We start from the raw sequence: 20,318 nt of genomic DNA, 5'->3' as shown, positions 1-20,318 counted from the left end.
GTCCCCTCTCCAACCACTTTGTGGCTAGGAAATGCCACTCGTGCAGGAGGGGCCTGAGAACGAAAGAACGCGTGTCCCGCAAGGCCTGCTTTTGGGGTGCGCCGAGGTGACTCACACCTGCCCTTTGATTTTCCAAAAACTTGCAAGGACCTGGCCCAGACTAGGAAAGAGCCTTTGCAATCAAGCCCCGCATGAGCTGCGGCGCACAGCAGAGTTGATAGTAACAGCAGCAAGGGTACAGGAGAGGCGCCCCCGAGGGGGTGGGGGTGGGGGTGTCAGCCGGCTGGAGGCGGGGCTTCGTGTGTGGGCGGGGCGGGGCTGCAAGGCAGGGCGGGGCGACGGCGCGCCCACGCGGTGCGGCCGGGAGCCCTAGGTGGCCGTGTGCTCCGCCTTCTCCCCCCCCTACCCCTCTTCAGCCCCGCGACCCTCCTCCCGTGGCCAAGCATGGGCGCGCGCGCGTCCCAGGAGTCCCCGGCCCGGGTCGGGCTGCGGGTGCTGCTGCCGGTTCTGCTGCTGGCGCTGCTGCTGCTGGTGCTGGTGGCCCCTGGAGCGCAGGGGGCTCGTGGTCGCGGGGCTGCGGACAAGAACAGCCACCGGCGCGCGGCCAGCAGCTTCTCCCAGAGCGTGAGCAGCCTCTTCGGAGAGGACAACGTGCGCGCGGCTCAGAAGGTGGGCGGCGCGCCGCGGTCACCTTGCGGGACTGGGAGACCGTTGCGGGGGGGAGGGGGCACCCGGGGCTGGGGACGATCGCGGCTTGCTGCAGCCCGGGCCACGGGAGCGCGTGACGCCCGACCGCTTACCCGCCGCGTCTCAACGGTCGCCCACTATGAGCCAGGCACTGGGGACTGCCGGGTCCCCGCGCGGCCGGGCCCCAAGGGCCTTACACCCCTTGCCTCAGAGATATCTGGGCCGAGTCCTCCTTTCCAAGGAGCGATGGGGTCTGAGCTATTGCTTTGGCAACCTGAGCGCCTACTGTGTGTGTTGGGGTGGGAATGGGGCACCTCTCGGTTGGAGCCTTTGGTTTAGCTTGGGAGCCTAGGGTCTCCCGGACCAGGATGAGCCCCTCCACCAAGGAGCTCCCCCTTCCACCTTGGCGCCTACTTCGGGTGCACGGTGCTGAGAAAAGAGAAGTCAAGATGCACGCGGGTTCTTTTTTGCCTTCCTCTCGTTTCCTGGTCTCTGGCCTTGGGGTTGTAGAGTCCAGAGAACTTTGGGTCCTACTTGGGCCGCTCCCTGTTTCCAGCCGGATAAGAAGTAGGCCCATAGCTCACTTGGTGTGTTTAAGTGTGAAGTCCAGAGGTCAGACTCGGGTATTCAACCTCAAGAACCATCCACCTTTGTCTTTTGAGACAAGTTCCCCTTTATTGCCCTGAAGTTTGATGGTTAGGCCAGGCTGGCTGGCCAGTGGACTACTAGGATCTTGCTTCCATCTCCCCAGCACCGGGATTACGAACGTCCTTGTTATTGAACTCAGATCCTTATGCTTGAACCCAGGTTCTTATTCTGGAACCCTGGTCCACATGCTTGCACCGGCACCGGAAGCTCTTTATCGGCTGAGCCATTTCCCCTAGCCCCAGTGCCTTTTTTTTTTTTTTTTCTGGTTTTGGTTTTTCGAGACGGTTTTTCTGTGAACAGCCCTGGCTGACCTGGAACTCACTCTGTAGATCAGGCTGGCCTCTAACTCACTGAGACCCTCCCTCCTCTGCTTCCTGAGTGCTGGGATTAAAAGTGAGCACCACCACCTGCCCTGCAGGACTTTACTTTTAAATACTTATTATTTTTAGTTTGCTGATTGCCTGCGTGCACATGTATATGTGAGAAGTCCAGAGACAGCTTTAAGGCATCTTTAAAATTCTCTGCTTCCACCATGTGGGTCTTGAGAATCCATATGTGGTCATCAAGCCTGGTGGCAAACACCTTAAGAGGCTGAGCTATCTTGCCTGGCCCTGGCTTCACTTCTTTAAACCTCAGTTTCTCTGTTAAGTGGGGATGGCAACAATAGTTTTCCACACCCCCGCCCCCCCTCAAGACAGGGTTTCTCTGTGTAGCCTTGGCTCTCCTGGACTTGCTTTGTGCCCCAGGCTGGCCTCAAACTCACATTGATCCACCTGCCTGTGCTGGGATTAAAGTTTTGAGCCATCTCCCCCAAACCTTCCACACACAATAGTTCTTTTGTTAAGATTTGTCCATGTAGCTGGTTCCTTTCTGGTCCAGAATCATGGCTCTTTAAAGCTCCCTCTTGGTATCTTGGCCGTAGGGTAATTTAATTGAACATTGCTTAGCTTTGCTGTGAATATTTAGAAGTTTAAGACGTAAAAGAAAGTTTATTGGTCCTTCGCATGAGGGAAAACATTAAGAACTTGAGACAGGATGCCAGCCTGGTCTACAAAGTGAGTCCAGGACAGCCAAGGCTACACAGAGAAACCCTGTCTCGAAAAACAAAACACAAACAAACAAAAAACCCTGAGACAGGATCTCTCTACATAGACCAGGCTGGTCTCTAACTCAGAAGAGATCCACCTGCCTCTGTTTCCGGAGTGCTGAGATTAAAGGTATGTGCAACCAAGCCTGGCTGTGTTTTTATTTTTTGTTAGGTGTATTCTGGTGGTTGTATGTGTTTATACACATGAGAGCAGTTGCCTACAGAAAGCAGAAGAGAGCATCAGATGCCCTGGATGTGGAGTTACAGGCATTTGTGAGCAGTTTGACATGGGTACTGGGAACAAAACTTGGGTCTTGGGTTGCAGCAGCATGAAATTTTAACTACTGGCCCATCCTTCCAGCCACCTTTATGGCTGGTTTGAAAACTGCTATTACTAACATTCATGTACCAACTGTATAATAGTTACATATCAGTATTTTTGGGTGCTGAGGACTGAGCCCACAACCTTGAGCATGCTGGGCACTCAGGCTAACACTGGAGCCCCACTCTCCTTAATAATGTTCAAATGAAGGAAGGAGTTCTTACCCTCCCGTTAGACAAAGCCCTCTCGTATGTAAGCATTTCCCATACCGACAAGCAAGTGTTCAGTGTGTAGGGTCTACAACCCAATCCCAACCCATTCCCCAGATTCTCTCTTCTGTCCAAATGAGACACAGAGAGGTGGTCAGAACCATAGTCCTGGCCAGGAGGCAGTGCTGCACGTCCTTAATTCCACGACTCAGGAGGCAGAGGCAGGTAGATCTTGAGGCCACCCTGATCAACAGAGCCAGTTCCAGGACAGCCAGGACTACACAGAGAAATCCCGTCTCAAAAAAACAAAAACATGAAACAAAGCAAAAAACCCACAAATAACCCCCCCCAAAACCCAGCACAACAAAACTAATTAAAAAACAAAACAAACAAACAAACAAACAAAAAACAGCACCAGTACTCAGAGCTATGGCAGTTCAAACCCACACCATCTTCACAAGGCTTATTTCAGTAAAATCTGATTAGAATATAGAGGACGTTCTGTCCCTCCCTCCCTCCCTCCCTCCCTCCCTCCCTCCCTCCCTCCCTCCCTTTCTCCTTCCCTCTCTTTTGAGACAGGGTTTCTCTGTGTAGCCTTGGCTGTCTTGGACTTGTAGACCAGTCTGGCCTTGAACTCACAAAGATCCGCCTGCCTCTGCCTCTCTGAGTGCTGTCCACCCTTTTTTTGCTTTCTTTTTTCTTTTCTTTTTTTTCAGACTGGGTCTCACTATGTAGCCCTGGCTGGTCTGGAAACTCACTATATAGACCAGGCTGGCTTCAAATTCAGAGCTCTGTCTTTGTGTCTGGAGTGCTGGACTTAAAGATGTGGCCTATCACCATCATGCCTGGGAAACAGACTTTTTGAAAACATCCTCACACCCAAGGCTGTTTTGATTCTAATTAGTAAGCCTAGGGCTGTCAAAGCTACACAGCAGGCTTTTCCTTTAGTTAAAATCAACTGAGGACCCAGATGATGGCTCAGTGGGTGAAGGTGCAAATGTGCTTGCCAGTAAAAGCCTTGAGTTCCTTCCTTCCCCAGTGGCCAAATGCTGGAAGGAGAGAACTGACTCCTGTGCGTTGTCCTCTGACCTTCACAGGTGGAGTGTACACACACACACACACACACAGAGTTTTTCTTTCAAGTTGTATTTTCCCCTCTGTAGGACATCACTGGCCCACAGACACTATAAAAACCACCCATGAGGACAGGTGAGATGGCTCAGCAGGTATAGGTGGCTTTTCACCAAGCCTGATGACCTGAGTTCACCCACATGGTCAAAGACATACATGCACTTAAGTTATTTCTTAAAAGCCATCCCTAAACATCTGCTGGGTGTGGTGGCTCACGCCTTTAATCCCAGCACTCGGGAGGCAGAGGCAGATGGGAGGATTGTTGTGAGTTTGAAGCCAGCCTGGTCTACAGATTTAGTCTAGGACAGCCAGGGCTATGCAGAGAAACCCTGTCTTGGAAAACCAAAAAGAAAAGAATCTCAGCCACCATATTACTGAGTTACTTCCTTCCTGGCTCCACCATTTTTGAATAATATAATTATATATACTCTTAGATCATCTTTCTCTTCACTGCCCACGAAATCTCCGCTCCCTTGTATTTCACATGAAGGATTTCGCTTCCTTTTCTTTTAATTTTTGAGGTGGAGTCTTGCTATGTATTCATTCTGGCCTTGGACTCATCATCCTCCTGCCTCAGCCTGCACAGTTCTGGGGTCACTGGCAAGGGCTAACATGCCCCCCATCCCCCATTTTTAGTGTGCATATGTGTGGGTGCACAAGCCTGTTCTCACAGAGGCTGGAGGAGGACTTTTTTTTTTTTTCCTTTTCTCGAGTTAGGTTTTTCTCTGTGTAACAGCCCTGGCTGTCTTAGACTCGCTTTGTAGACCAGGCTGGTCTTGAACTCCCAGAGATCCACCTGCCTCTGCCTCCCAAGTGCTGGGAATACAAGCGTGCGCCACCATGCTGGGCTCAGAGGAGGACTTTAATTGGTCTTCTCTGTCACTCTCTGCTTTATTCCCGTGAAACAAGGTCTCACTGAACCTGAAGCTAGGCTAGCCACAGCAATGCTCCTGTCTCCACTCCTATAACACTGTTGTTACAGGAATATACCAGTGCTTGCTTACCCATCAAGTCTTCTTACCCACTGAACCATTTCCTTTTTTTTTTTTTTTTTTCTTGTTTCCTTAAAGGCAGGGTCTCCTGAATCTAGGCTGGCTTTGAACTCCTGACATGTGTGCCACCACACCCCGCCCCCGACTCTACTTACCAGCTTCTAAGTGGTGGGTTTTCAGGCCTGAGCCACCAACCCAGCTTATGGCATGCTTGGGATCAAACCCAGGGCTCCATGAATGTTAGGCAAGCAGGCTACCAACCCAGCTATACCTCTAGTCTCTTACTTTTTTTTCTAATTATGGTAATAAAATACACACAGACCCACATTTTACTGTTTTCACTCAGTTCAGTAGCCACAAGCATGTTCACAGGGTTGCATACCCATTGCTTCTAGCTTCAGAAGTTCCCATGGCCCCCAAAGGAAACTCACTGTTGACCAAGCAGTCAATTGTTGTCCTCTACCACAGCCAGGCGCTAGTCCCTCATCTCTACACACTTTCCTGTTTGGATTGTTCACAGAAGGGGGACCCGACACTGCTTGACTGCTTTTGAAGGGAGCAAAGGCTGTGTGTGATGGAGTCCACTGCAGTGTGTCCCTCCAAAGGGGACTTGAAGCAAGACCTTTCCATGCAAGCTGTTGCGTGTGCACACAGACAGCTTCCTCTGTAGATGTTAGAAGCGGATCTGTTGTCAGGCTGGTCCTGTACCACCTGTAATCCTGGCTCTGGGGAAGTGGAGGCGGGAGGATCAATGGTTCAAGGTCAGCTTCAGCTATACAGTGAATTGAAACCATCCTGGCCTACATAATACCATGTATTGAAAAATAAAAAGGAAAAAAAAGGATGGGGTAATTTTAAAAAAGGAATTATTGTTATTACTATTGCTATTATTTTTGGTTTTACGAGATATGGTTTCTCTGTGTAGTCCAGATTGGCCTAGAATTCAGAGATTCACTTGCCACTGCCTTCTGAGTGTCGGGATTAAAGGCATGAGCCGCTACTGCCTGGATATTTTCGTGTGTGTGTGTGTGTGTGTGTGTGTGTGTGTGTGTGTGTGTGTGTGTGTATGTACATATGAGTGCAGATACCCACAGTGGCCAGGAGAGGCGCTAGATGCCCTAGATCTGGAGTTACAGGTTTGTGACTGTGAGCTGCTTGATGTGGGTGCTGACGTCTGAACATGTTCTATGCAAGAGCAGCAAGTGCACTTACTCATTGGAGGCTCCATTCCTGTTGTCCACGAGCTGCACCGTGTAAAGTCTGGTTCTGCGGCTCTAAGTGCCCTGGTCCTGTCTTTTCTAGGGCCTCTGCTTGGTTTCCCTGTGCTTGTCTTCAGTTGAACAGTTGGTCTGTTCTGTTTTTATAGAACATTTCCTCTGTGGCTGCTCGCAGGGAGGTATTTTGAGGAAAATAACTGACACTTCCCTGGTCTTTTTGTCTCCCACCGTAATCATTTGAGCAGCTTTATTGAAGATCATTGAGTTGACGCCTTCACAGATTTCACAAAGGGTGTGAGCTGACAAATGAGGCGTGGGCACTCATGGTGACACCACCAACAAATACCATGTCTCCTCTTGAACATGTTTTCTTTTTCATATTTATTTATTTACTTATTTACTTGTGTGTGTGTGCATGTACACATGCACACATGCTCACATGCATATCCATGTCAGTGTTTGTGTGAAGGTCAGAGGACAGCTTGTGGGGGTGTCTCTCCATGGGGAACAAACAGGTTGTTTCAGGCAGAGTAGTAAGTCTCTTTACCTACTGAGCCGTCTCCCTTCTCTCATTTTCTCTTTCTTTTTTTCCCTTTTTTTCTTTTCTTTTAAATAAAATTTCAAAATACTGAAAAGTTGAAAGAATAGAAAGCAAAGATGCTCGGCTGCCTTTACCTATTGCTCATATATTTTCTGTTTCTCTACAAGTGCATCATACACATCTTTTTACATTTTATTAAACACCATTTGAGGGCTAGCGAGATGGCTCAGAGGTAGAGAGCCCTGGCTGTTTTTCCAAAGGTCCTGAGTTCAATTCCCAGCAACCACATGGTGGCTCATAACCATCTATAGTGAGATCTGGTGCCCTCTTCTGGTGTGCAGGCATACATGCAGGCAGAACACTGTATACATAGTAAATAGAATAGAAGAAAAAGAAAAGAAAGTTGTTTTTGAGAGGTGGCCCAGTGGGTACAGGTGCTTGCTATGCATGCCGGGTGAACGGAGTTCAGTCCCCAGAACCCACAAAAAAGTGGGAGGAGAGAACCCCATTCCAGAATTGTCCTACCTCCTCATGCATGCTTCGCCCCACAATAAGCAATGCTTATTTTTATTATTTTCTTTCTACTTGTTTTGCTTAGTGGCGATGACACCTCATTTCCTGACAGCCTGCTCTACCCCTGTTTTGGCCAGTCACATAGTCACAGGGCCATATTGGTATTTCCTCCCCTTTCCCCTCCCCCCCCACTTCCCCCGAATTTGGAGCCCTGATGTGGGACAGCTCTCTCACCTGGTATCTGCTGGCTCTGCCTTGGGGCTCTGGACTTGGCTGTCACTCACCAGGAACCCAGTTATCACTGGTTTGAAGCTGGAAACCTGAGGTCAGTGATCTGGTAGGCTGCCTTCCCCTGAACCCTAGAATGTGCCTGCAGGCCCCCTTCACTCTCTGTTCTAGTGGCTGTCCTCTGATCTGTGTGTCTCTGATGTTCTCTCTCTCTCTCATTTTGTTTTTGGGGGCAGGGTCTCTCCGTGCAGCCCTGGCTGTCCTAGATCTCGCTCTGTACACCTGACTGGCCTCGAACTCACAGAAATCCTCCTGCCTCTGCCTCCCAAATGCTGGCATTAAAGGCATATGCCACCACCACCCGGCTTTTTGTTTGTTTGTTTTTGTAATTAAACCCAAGGCCTCATGCATGCTAGGCAAACATTCTACCATTGAGCTATACCCCCAGACTTTTTATTTTGAGGTGAGGGGTCTCACTAAGATGTCCTGGTTGGCTTTGGGCTCATTCTTTAGCCTAAGGCAGGCCTTGAACTTGCAGTCTTCCTGCCTGTTTGGGAGCACAAAGGTCCTTGTGCTCATAGATAAACACTAAGGAATGTTAAACATTCAGGGGTTGTCTTTTCAAGAGAAGAGATATATAGCCTGTTTTCTGCCCAGAGGCCTGGGAATGAGGTGTTAGGGTGCAAGGCCAGGCCATACTTGGCTCCCCGAAAGTTCCCACAGCCAGGACTGGAGATGGTTAAACAGTCTAGACTGTCCCCATATTATCTATATGGCCAGAAGCTCCCCCAGGCTCCCCCAAACAGGACCAGAGGTGGTTGGTAACCCAGATGACCTCTGTGCTAGCTGTATGACGGAGACCACACCAGCTCCTCCCCTAGGCCCTTAAGAAAACACACATACTGGGTGTTGATGGCATACAACTTTATTAATCCCTGCATGTGGGGAGGCAGAGGCAGGATCTCTGAGTTCCAGGACAGCCAAGGCTACACAGAGAAACCCTGCCTCCAAAAACCAAAAAGAAAAAAATAGATACCCCACGAAGGCCTTCTATGGAACCCATCATCATAGAAGAAGTGACCTGTGCTTTGATAATGGTTTTGATGCACGTATTATACTTCCTTGTGCACATGGGATTGCTTTTGGTTTTTTTCCAGACAGAGTCTCTCTGTGTCACCCTGGGTGTTCTGGACTGGCTTTGTAGACCAGGCTGGCCTTGAACTCACAGTGATCCACTTGCCTCTGTCTCCCCGAGTGCTGGGATTAAAGGCATGTGCACCAACCACCACAGCTGGCACCTGGCAACTTTATCAAATTGTGCTGTACTTAACTATGTGTAAAAGTCAGACTCTAGAAGTTAGAACCTGCACTGGCTAATGAGTTCTGCTGAGCTTGCCTCATGTGCATCACTGGATCATTGGATCATCATCCTGCCAGCCCTGGTGTTGGCAGAGACACCCCCTCCCCCCCACCCCCTTCCACACACACCTGCCTCAGCCTCCTGAGTAGCTGGGATGACAAGCCTTCCCACACACTGCCTTGTAAGGACCTCTGCCCTCTTGCACTTGGCCTACCCTAGTGGTCTCATTGTAGCCAAAGTACTTCTTTAAAGACCCTGTCTGTCTTCAAACATTCCCTCCTCGGGGACTAGGGATTTCACATTCAAATTGAGGAGAACACAGCCAAATCCAATCATTTCCATGAAGTCGCTGGGTCTCCTTCCATGTCTAGCTTTGCCAGAGGGACCTGCATGTTCATGGATGGGGGACCTGCCCTAGCATGTCCTCTCTTTCCTGGCCACTTCACAGCCTGAGAAAGAACCTCTGGTCTGGATTGTTCTCCCAGGAGCCCTTCCTTGTTATCCTGTCACTCACTGGTTTGAGTGGACAAGTGCAGCAGCCACTTGCAGTGGGCCAGGTGACCTGCTACCATATAGAGCCTCTTCAACGGCTTATGTTGAATCCTCTCTTGGTCCCATTTTCCAGCTGGGAAAACCAAGGCCTGGAAGGTCCAGCATGTAGCTTATCCTAAAACAACTCATGCACAGTGCCTCCCAGGCAGCTGGTGCCATCGAAAATTGTACTGCTGCTGCCTCTCTTCTTCTTTCTCTCTCTTCTTCCTCTTTCCTTCCCTCCTTCCTTTCTTGTGATTTTTTTCTTTCTTTTCTCTTGGTTTTTGTTTTTGTTTTGTTTTGTTTTTTTGTTTCTTGAAACACGGTCTCAATATACAAGCTCTGGCTCACTGTGTATACGTGGACCAGGCTGGTTTTGAACTCACAGAGATCCACCTACTTTTGTTCTCTAGCACTAGGATTAAAGGCAAGCACCACTATGCTCGGCTTTTTTCAGGATTTAAAAAAAAATTATATGTGTGTGTACTTGTGTGCACAGATAAAGGCATCAGAGGCCCGTGGAACTCGGGTTGCAGGCTGTTTGAGCTGTCCCGTGTAGGTGTTGCTGGGGACTGAACTCAGGATTTTACGCATGCTAAGAAAACATTATCCCCTGACTTCCGTCCCCAGCCCTGGTTTTGAGTTTTATGCTTAGGTGTGTATATTATCACTATCCTAATCAGGGTTAATAATGCTGTGGTGAGACACCATAACCAAAGCATCTTGGGAGGAAAACATTTAATTGGCTTGTGCTTTCATACCAGGGTTCGGCATTGAAGGAAGTCAGGACAGGAACTCAAGCATGGCAGGAAACTGAAGGCAGGAGCTGATGCAGAGGCCATGGAGGGGTGCTGCTTACTGGCTTGCTCCCCATGGCTTGTTCAGCCTGCTTCTTTATAGAACCCAGGACCACCAACCAGCCCAGGGGTGTCACCACCCACAAAGGGCTGGGCCCTCCCCAGCAATCACTAATTAAGAAAATGCCCTATAGGCTTGCCTACAGCTGGATCTTCGGGAGGCATTTTCTCCACTGAGGCTCCCTCCTCTCTGATGATACTAGTTTGTGCCAAGTTGACACGAAACTAGCCAGTACAACCAGTTATTCAAAAGAAGACATGAGGAAATCAGGCAGGAGCTTGAATTCCTGATTTTCTGGTCTACTGGCTTTTCCAAATCACCCGGAGAGCTAATGAAACTTAAAAAAAAAAAAAAAAGATTTATTTATTTTATGTATATGAGTACACTGTCTTCATGTACACCAGAAGACAGCATTAAATCATATTACAGATGGTTGAAAGCCACCCACCATGTGGTTGCTGGGAATTGAACTCAGGACCCCTGGAAGAACCGCAAGTGCTCTTAACCTCTGAGCCGTCTCTCCAGTCCCTGCTAAGGGAACTCCTGAGGCCGTCGACAGAGCAGGAGCCCTTGCTGCATAGTCTCAGGCTTCAGCGTTGGTCCTTTAGAGAGCCAGCTGCCCTGGGAAGCATCTTGAGGACAGAGCCTCCTAGGCAGAGGAAGCAGATACCCAGACCAAAAATGAGCAGAACAGTAGGAAAAATGGCAAGTGCAGTGCGGCCACTTTGTGGTATAGCCACCTCACCCCCAGCGCACGTGTTTTGAGGGTGTGTGTAGAGGAGGGGCTTTCCACGTTCTACGTGGTGGTGGATCGGCTATTACGTCTTGTTCATCAAGTGACCATAGACTGCGTGTGAGACAACTCCTGGTCTTTCTGTTGAGGTGCCTTGAGTGGGTTGGGACGATGGTGTATTGGCCGATTTCTTACTGTCTTCTGTCTTCTCATCCCTGCAGTTACTGTCCAGGCTGACTGAGCGGTTTGTACAGGGCGTGGACATGTTCATAGAGACGTTATGGAAAGTTTGGATGGAGCTCTTAGAAGTTCTTGGACTTGATGGTAGGTATGGGGGTGGTTGTGCAGGGTGTTGTGTTGTGTGTTTCTGGGGGTATAGCCTCACTGTGTAAGGTGTCTCCATTGCTTCTAGCTGAGTGTGTATGAGAGGCCTCAGGGGATGGAGCAGGTAGGAAGAGGTATTTTACCTTTAATAGCTGAACATAGGGTCCATGACACTTCAAAGGCTGTGCAGATCGTGGAAGCAGAGCCTGTAGTGATGATGCCATAGGCTGTCTGGAGTCCCCAGAAGCCAAGAGGGGCCAGAAAGGTGCTCCTCAGAGCCTTCATCCTCAGAGCTGTGCTTTAGCACAGCCAAAGACAAAGGCAGTCAGTCAGTAGAGAGAAAAGCATGAGGGAAGGAGTGAGGGAAAGCATACTTCGGGAGCCTGGCCCTGGCCTTGGCCTTTTGGCCTCGGGAACAGATTGATGTACTTCACCGTCTAATGATCGTCAGCTACCTGGAGTACAGGGGTCAGTTGTGACAGACAGGAAGATGGATATAGCTTTGTACCACGAGCCTCTCCAAATGGGTTAGTCCTGGGCCCCCTTCTTTACAGATGGAGCCAACGCTGCACAGATGGGGCCCACACATCCCCGCTGCGGTCAGCTCTTTCCCACTGAACTCACTCCCAGCCTTGAGTCACTGAGTGTGACCTTCAAAAGGCCTCACACCAGGCCGTGCCACCTTGCTATTCAGAGGCAGAGATGTGGCTCTCAGAGGAGGCCGGGTGGCATGCAGCCTCCTTGGGACTGAGCTGAGTCAACATGTCCCCAAACGCTGCAACTGTGTGCAATCCTGCGAGGCTCCCTCAGCCGTCACCTACTGGGATCGTGCAGCTCCTGGTTGCCATCCCTGGGCAGCGAGCCTATAGAGATAAACCTGATTGCAAGGAATTGCATGTAGCCTGGGCTGGGAAACTGCAGAGTGGGATAGTTACTGGACACCAGGCATCACTGAGGAGACTTGGTCAGGGGCAGTCGCCTGAGGGCCGCTGGTGGAGGAGGTGAAATATTTTGTTTCTTTTTTTCTTTTTCTTTTTCTTTTCTTTCTTTCTTTTTCTTTTTTTCTTTTTTCTTTTGAGACAGGGTTCCTCCGTGTAATAGCCCTGGCTGTCCTGGAACTCTTTTTGTAGACCAGGCTGTCTTGGAACTCACAGCAATCCACCTGCCTCTTGCCTCCCAAATGCTGGAATTAAAGGCGTGCACCACCATGCCCAGCGAAATACCTTGTTTCTGTGGTGTGAGTTTCCCTCTTGGCTTTGATAAACTGCAGGACGGATACCCTAAGGCCTTGGGAACTGTGACTCAAGCTCAGAACCAGGAGTGTGAGCGCTGCCTGCCAGAAACCTTATTCAAGGTGGCTGCTCACAGTTGCCAAGCGGTTCCTTCCTGATTGTTTTTTTTTTTTTCCAGAGTGTTAGTTACAAGGAGACACGCCTCCCCCCCTCAGATCAGTTTGATAAGCTTTGAGGTATATGAAAATAGAAGTCTTCTATTGGTCATGTTTCTGAGAAAAGAAATTGGTGAAACTTAGCCTGGCATGGTGGCCCATGCCTTTAATTCTCATACTCAGAAACAGGCAGATGTGAGTTCAAGGCCAGCCTGGTCTACTTGAGGATCCACCACCACCACCTCAAAGTTTCTGAAATCAATTTTACTGTTTCTGATTTGCTGTTATTTTTGTTTTTGTGGTTATAATTTGGTTTGGTTTTGAGACAGGGTCACCTGTACTCCACACCAGCCTCAAATGATTTTGAATTCCTTTTTTTGTTTTGTTTTGTTTTTCAAGACAGGGTTTTTCTGTGTAGCCCTGGCTGTCCTGGACTCACTTTGTAGACCAGGCTGGCCTCGAATTCACAACAATCCTCCTGCCTCTACTTCCTGAGTGCTGGGATTAAAGGCATGGGTCACCATGCCCTGCTTGACTGAATTCCTGATCCTCCTGCCTCAGCTCCCCAAAGTGCTGGGATGACAGATATGGCCATTGTGAGCAGCCTGAGGAGATAGCTCCTTGCAAACACAAGGACTTGAGTTCAAACTCCAGCACCATTTTTAATAAAAATAGGTTTCTCTGTGTAGTCTTGGCTGTCCTGGAACTCTGTAGACCAGGCTAGCCTCCCAGCTCACAGAGATCTGCCTGCCTCTGCCTCCCCAGTGCTGGGATTACAGGTATGTGCCACTGCAACTGGTGCATAAAACTTATTTTTTTGAGATTTATTATTTGTTTTTATGTGTTATGGGTGTTTTTGTCTTCATGTACAACCATGCACCGCATGTATGCAATCCTTGAGGATTTGTCAGCCAATCCCCTGGAACTGGAGTTACAGATGGTTGTAAACCACCATGTGGTTGCTGGAAACCAACCTGAGTCCTCGGCAAGAATAGCCAGTGCTTTTAACCGCTGAGCCATCTCTCCAGCCCTCACAAAAGGTGTTTTAAATTCAAGACGTGACAAACCATCCTGAGGCACCCTTGAGCCTCCTCAGCTAGTTTGGAGGCCCAAGTGGTTGCTTATTTTTGCTTTCATTGTGTGGGTTTTGGCAGGAGTCCATAGGCCTTAGCTCCTGAGCTCCGCTGTTGCACCCGCTTTCAGAGAAGGTCTTGAGCCCTTGGGACTAACTGGCCCTGTCCTCTGTTTCACAGTGTCCAACCTGTCACAGTACTTCAGTCCAGCCTCCGTGTCCAACAGTCCCACCCGGGCCCTGGTGCTGGTCGGTGTGGTTCTCCTGGCCTACTGGTTCCTGTCTCTGACCTTGGGCTTCACCTTCAGCCTCCTGCACCTGGTGTTTGGCCGCTTCTTCTGGCTCGTGCGCGTCATCCTGTTCTCTATGTCCTGTGTGTATATCCTGCATAAGTACGAGGGCGAGCCTGAGAACGCCGTCCTGCCGCTCTGCCTCGTAGTGGCCATCTACTTCATGACGGGGCCCATGGGCTACTGGCGAGGCAGCCCCGGGGGCCTCGGCAGCCCCAGTGTGGAGGAGAAGCTGGAACACCTGGAGAACCAGGTGAGATTGCTCAACATACGTCTCAACAGGGTGCTGGAGAACCTCGATCGCTCCAAGGACAAGTGAAGGTCAGCTGCCTGTCCCTCCAAGGGTGCCAGTTGGGGGATGTCAGAAGACAACGAAAAGATAACAGCCGGCAGTCCCACCAAACCCCAACCCTCCCAATAAACTGAACAAGAATGCCACGCCTGGTATTTCCCACTGTGTGTCCAACGTAGGACCCATCGGAGAAGAACCAACTTGTGTAGAACTTAGAGCGTTGCTAGTGGGAAAACATATCTTTTAAAACAATGGGTATAACCCTTTAGCCATGTAGTCAGATAAGTTTATCTGTGCATAGAACATAAAGTTGATTCCCTCCCTCCCCCCAAACATTGAAGTACATCTTTTTGTAAGGTTTTTAAATAAAGGCAGATGAAGTCAAGTTTATCAGAACTTTGAAAGGAGCACTTGACGTTTTTAAGGACGCTTAAATTGGCTGGTGGGTGAGCACTGTGTGCGATATCTTCCTCCTCCCACATGTGATCTTTACTTTATGTCGCTTGGGGTTGGTGGAGACTTGGTTAACGAGTGTTGTCTCTCATTACTGTGGACACTTGAGCTTCAGGTCCTACGGACCCTGTGAGCTCTGTCTTTGTGTTTCTTTGTGTCTGTTTCTGTTTTTTTTTTTTTTTTAATGGTGCTGGGGACGCTCAGCTCACCCCCACCCCTGTCTGTTGAATTTCTGAATGAAGGTACCCATAGATCCTGGAATCTTTTTCTCCCCCTTGGACTTTAATGTTGACTAACCCCCAGAAGGAAAATACATGGATGGGGCTACAAAATGTCTTTGGAGTTTGATGCCAAGAACTTCCTGGGTGGGCCCTGAAGAGCATTCTAGAATCCAGCAAAACTCACATTCCCTGTTTGCCAATGAGGCCCAGGTAGGCAGGTGGACTCTGCCCGGATTTGCATATTGTTTCCTTTGCTTTTAATTGACTCAGGACCAATAGAAGAAAAAGAACTGTTCGTGGCCAGTAACATTGTTCATTCCATCGCTTCTAGAACATTCTTAGGCATAAGCCACCTTGAGATCTGAATTGTTTGTCCTGAAATTTTTATAATTATGTGTCTTAGGTGCTTTTTGTCTGGGGCCCACCCAGGGCATTGCTCTTTTAGCTTAGCTTCTGAGGTCAGAGACTGGAGGTGACACCCCTCTGCCAGCATTCTGTGGGAAGGAAGCTGGCTTTCGCAGGATGTGGCTGGGACGGCCGTTGTCTCTGGAGCTGTTGTCTCTGTCCAGTGAACCCTGGGGCCACTGAGTTCCAACTTCAGTTTGGTGGAGGCACCTGTCGCTTCTCATGGCGGGCCCTAGTGGAGGAACCCAGCTGACACCAGCACTGGTGCCGTGTGTCTGTGAAGTTCTGTCTCTGGTTGCAAGTATCTGGAACACAGATTTGGGTCTTTCTGAGGATGTGTACGAGAGAGCCCTCTGTCCTTGAGGTGACTGTATGGGACTCCCATTACCTGAAATTTCATTCCCTTCTGGAACCCATACTGGGGAAGTCTTTCCACAAACGACTTCTGTGTGAGACATTCCATCTGTACTGTTTAGATACTGTAAACAAACCTATATGCAGCACGGGGTGCAAGTAGCTGGGGAGGGGCACATTGATGGCTAATGTCCTCTTTCCTTCCAAATGTCTGGCCATGTCACAGCAAAGGACCACTTTGCAGATTTTGGCTTAGGCGCAGTCTCCCTGGAAAGCCAAGCATCTGTGCTCTTGCCTTGCTTGGTTCCTCTGGTGTGGTGGCCACTGAGATGTCCTAGTCAGGCCCTAGACAGTCAGCTCACTGAAGCTGAGAGTGCAGTCCCAGTATTCAGGAGGCAGTGGCAGGAGGATTGCTGCCATTTGGAGGCCAGCCTAGTCCAAGTAGTATATTCCAGGTCAGCCAAGGTTACATAGCAAGACCAGAAGCCAGGTGAAGTAGCACATGAGAGCCAGAGGCAGGCAGAGCTCAGAGTTTGAGGCCAGTCTGGTCTATATAGTGAGTTCCAGGCCAGTCAGAGCTACATACACATTTGAGACCTTGTCTTAAAACAATAATAATAATAAAAAGGTAAAAAAAATCTGCAACTATTTTTCCCAAATGTAGGTTCTATAGCCAGTTTTATAGTTTGATGTGTGTGTGTGTGTGTGTGTGTGTGTGTGTAATATAAGATGCCTTCATTTTAATTTTAACTTATTATTATTATTATATTATTATTATTTGAGACAGGGTCTCTTGTATATTAGGCTGGTCTTGAACTTGCTAAGTAACTGAGACCGGCCTTAAACTTCTGATCCTCCTGCCTTCACTTCCTGAGTACAGGATGACAGGTGTATGACAGCACACGCATTGTATGCAGTCCTTGAGGTGTTCGGGTATTTGGTATAGAGCATGTTCTTTACATGTTAAGAGAGCATTCTAGCGTCCAGCCCCAAGATGCCTTCAATTCTGGATGGAAGAATGTACAAGTCAGAATAGAATGTTACTTGAAATTCTAGTAGTAGTTCTTTTTTGTCTTTAAAACTTTAGATGGTGTTTGATGCATACATTTTACCTTGCTTGGATGTATTCTTTTGTTTGTTTGTTTTTTGTTGCTTGTTTGTTTTTTGAGACAGGGTCTCTCTGTGTAGCCTTGGCTGTCCTGGATTCACTTTGTAGGCCAGGCTGGCCTCGAACTCACAGCGATCCACTTGCCTCTGCCTCCTGAGTGCTGGGATTAAAGGTGTGCGCCACCATGCCTGGTGGTGATTTTTTTCTTTTTGTCTCTCCATTCCGTGGAAGTGTGCAGCTTTTCCGCCTCCCTTCCCCACCATCTCTCTTGTATGTGGAAAGATGTATTTTTGTACCTTATTTCATGCCTTATCTTTAGGGCTGTGTACAACTCCTCCTCAGCTGAAAAACATGATAAAGAAACATTTTGATGGCAGCTGCTGTGGATCTGTTATAACTAAGGGTCAGGGGCTGGCAATATGGTTCAGTGGATAAAAGTAGACAGGCCACTTCCACAGATTTTCCTCTGACCTCTGCACATGGGCCATGGCTTGCCACCCCTCCCCCACCAATAAATCCATATATAATGTTTTTAAATGAAAAGAAGATAGTGTTAGGATTTTAACTGTCTTAAAGTCAGTGTTAATTCCCTATGGGTTCTTTCTCACATTAAGTACTTGCTTTACCAAGAATGGGATTGAGGCTGTATTTGCTGTCTCTGTAGTACTGGGTCCTTGTGAGCATATTGGGGTTGGTGATTTTTTTGGTGTTGGTCTTTATTTTGAATATTTTATTATTATATGTGTGTGTGTGTGTGTGTGTGTGTGTGTGTGTGTGTGTGTGTGTTTTGACTGCTTGTATGTCTGTGTACCACGTACGTGCCTGGTGCCTGCAGAGGTGAGAAGAGGGTGCCAGATCCCCTGGAATTAGATTTACAGAGAGTTGTCAGCTGCCATGTGGATGCTGTACATCAAACCTAGGTCCTCTGGAAGAACAGCCAGTGCTCTAACCACTGGACAGTCTCTCCAGCCCTATTGTTCTGTTCTGTTTTGAGATGGGTTCTCTTGTAGCCCCGGCTGGACTCAAACAGGCTATTTGGCTGAGAATGACCTTGAACTCCTCCTGATCCTGCCTCCACTAGGATTAGAGATGAGTGCCACCATACCTGTTTTGGTTTATGGAGACAGGGTTTCTCCCTCTCTTTGTAGACCAGGCTAGCCCTGAGCTCACAGAGATCTGCCTGCCTCTGCTTCCCTGAGTGCTGGGATTACAGGCGTGTGCCACCAAGTCCAGCTAGCCACACCTGGTTTAAGTAGTGATGGGAATACGTGCTATATAAGCACTCTACCAAATTAACCCAGCCCCAGCCTCTGGACAGTATTTATAGAGTGATCTCTTCCCTATTCTAGTGTAGCACACAGGCACCTTTCACAAATACACTTTCCTTTGTTGCCAGAATCTCCCACCCTTTGGGGCCTTTGTTGAGCCTTGGCTTTCTCCCCCCCCACTCCCCCCCCCCACCCCCCCCCCACCCCGGCAATAAAGTGTGGAAAAGAATGTCCTTACTGCTGGCCTTGTGAATCATAATGGGGTCTTCTGTTCATAAAAGTGGTCCAGGGACAAGCCTGAGAGGCAGCGTGGAAGTGAGGCTCAGCAGGTCACATGGGTTATGAGCAGAAATGGGGGCCGAGGATGGCCTTTGTGACTGTCAGGGAAGTGGCCAGGAGGGCACGCCTTTCCTAGGTACCTTGTGAGAACCTCCAATGGAAGCCTGTGGTTGGGAGCATGGCCTTGGCACACCCATGAGGGCCAGTGTGAATAGCTCTGCTCACGTGGTCCTGCCACTCTGGCCTGCTCACAGGTGGTTTGGAAATAGTATGACAAGGAGGTCACACATGGTTGTAGTCCCAGAACTCTGGAGATAGACAGGAAGGTGGTGAGTTCAAAGCCATCCTGGTCTACAAGGCAAGATCCTGCCTCAACAAACAAACCCAACTTGTTCAAGAGTCAGTACATCATCTAAAGATGTAGGCTTTACAGTGTAGAGGCGACAGGGTCTCACTCTAGCCTAGGCTGGCCCAGGCTGCCCTTGAACTCACAGAGATCCACCTACCTCTGTCTCCCAAGTGCTGGGATTAAAAGTTGTGCACCACCATGCCTGGCCTCCCAGCGGGTTTTGAATTGCCTGATTTAACCAGAAAGCCAGCGCTGGTGCACCTACAGCTACAAAGAATTTCCAGGGCAGCCTTCCCAGCCTTTTTTACTTTCAGGTCCTGGCTTCATGAGCTCTGCCCCTCCTAGCATGCAAGCTGCTTTTCAAAACAACCTGTGACTGTGACCATCCTGCAATGTTTTTTGTTTATGACCATTTAAGTACTTGGGCTTTGGGCCCCTCACCTGTGAATATATATATATACCTATATACATATACGTACACACACACACACACACACACACACACATTTATACTGCAGGTTTTAACCCATACCTTTGTCACTAGACAACTGCTGCTGATATGCCCTGACTAGCTCCGGCCACCTTCAGCCATCCTTCCATGTTTTGCTCTTTGGTGACATCCCGCCATAGCTAGGACAGACACTGAGAACCTGTTCTTCTGTCCCGGTGGCACAAAAAAGCACACTGTTTGCATTGTCACCCGGACAGCTGTGGCAGCTGAAGGCATGACTGACTCTCTGCCCCAGCGTCTCGGCAGATTTCAAGCTTTTGCTGTTGTGTCACTTTCCTATCTACATCTGTGATGAATCTCTGAGTCTCCTGTAATTAATTTCTTGTGGCGGTGATTGCTGTGCAGTTAAATCCCCGTGAGATAATTATTTCCCTGTCTTAGCTACAAAATCTTTTTTTTTTTTAATAAACTGATAATGTCTTCACAATCGAGTTCGTGTTTTATGTCCTGGCTTAGAAATTTTATATAGTATTTTGTTTGACACACTAGAAAGCCATTCTGTGTGAACATAGTGTAGGGGTGTGCACACATGCATGTGCGCATACCTTAGGTGGAGAGCTGATTCTACGAATATCTTATATAGAAAAAGAGCATCAGGCTTAATTATTTTTTTGCAAAGTGATGATACATTCCTCTTATTTATTAATCACTGGCTTTGATGTTAGAAGTCGTTGTAGATTGACTAAAGAACTGGATTAAAACATTGTGAATATTATGACTTAATAAATGTTTACTGTAATTTTGTTGTTTGGACTCTTGCGTGAATTTCTTCTCTTTGGTGAGGCACCTGTGGTAATCCCCCTAATTAGAGAGTCATTTTCTTTTTATCTTGGGTGTACAACAGCTTGCCTGCATGAATATGTGTGTGCCTTGTGTGTCCCTAGTGCCCTTGGAGGTCAGAAGGTGGGGGGGGGTCAGAACCCCTGGAATTGGAGTTACAGATGCTGC

At 48.6% G+C, this 20,318-nt stretch overlaps 1 protein-coding gene across 2 annotated transcripts; it reads left to right on the top strand.

Annotated features, from left to right (window-relative positions):
* Positions 1-315: 315 nt before the first annotated feature.
* Positions 316-20,109, top strand: BRI3BP (BRI3 binding protein). Of its 2 annotated transcripts, XM_084762990.1 has the most exons (4): positions 316-669; positions 11,279-11,381; positions 11,572-11,646; positions 13,999-14,266. In XM_084762990.1, the coding sequence occupies exons 1-4, from the start codon at positions 445-447 to the stop codon at positions 14,127-14,129; spliced, it is 534 nt and encodes a 177-aa protein (XP_084619116.1). In that variant the 5' UTR covers positions 316-444; the 3' UTR covers positions 14,130-14,266. The 2 variants fall into 2 exon arrangements, with proteins under 2 accessions (XP_084619116.1, XP_084619115.1); XM_084762989.1 differs by lacking the exon at positions 11,572-11,646 and having other exon boundaries at positions 326-669; positions 14,022-20,109.
* The last annotated feature ends 209 nt before the right edge of the window (positions 20,110-20,318 follow it).

Source organism: Acomys minous (genome assembly GCF_964271855.1).
Source record: "Acomys minous genome assembly, chromosome: 16".
Classification (NCBI taxonomy): Eukaryota; Metazoa; Chordata; class Mammalia; order Rodentia; family Muridae; genus Acomys; species Acomys minous.
Note: the sequence above shows the minus strand (reverse complement) of the source record. Positions and strands in the feature narration are given on the sequence as shown.

Coding starts and splice junctions, on each gene's coding strand:
- BRI3BP (XM_084762989.1), top strand. CDS start 445: ATGGGCGCGCGCGCGTCCCAGGAGTCCCCGGCCCGGGTCGGGCTGCGG. Junction 670..11,278: donor ACGTGCGCGCGGCTCAGAAG/GTGGGCGGCGCG, acceptor TCATCCCTGCAG/TTACTGTCCAGGCTGACTGA. Junction 11,382..14,021: donor AGAAGTTCTTGGACTTGATG/GTAGGTATGGGG, acceptor TCTGTTTCACAG/TGTCCAACCTGTCACAGTAC.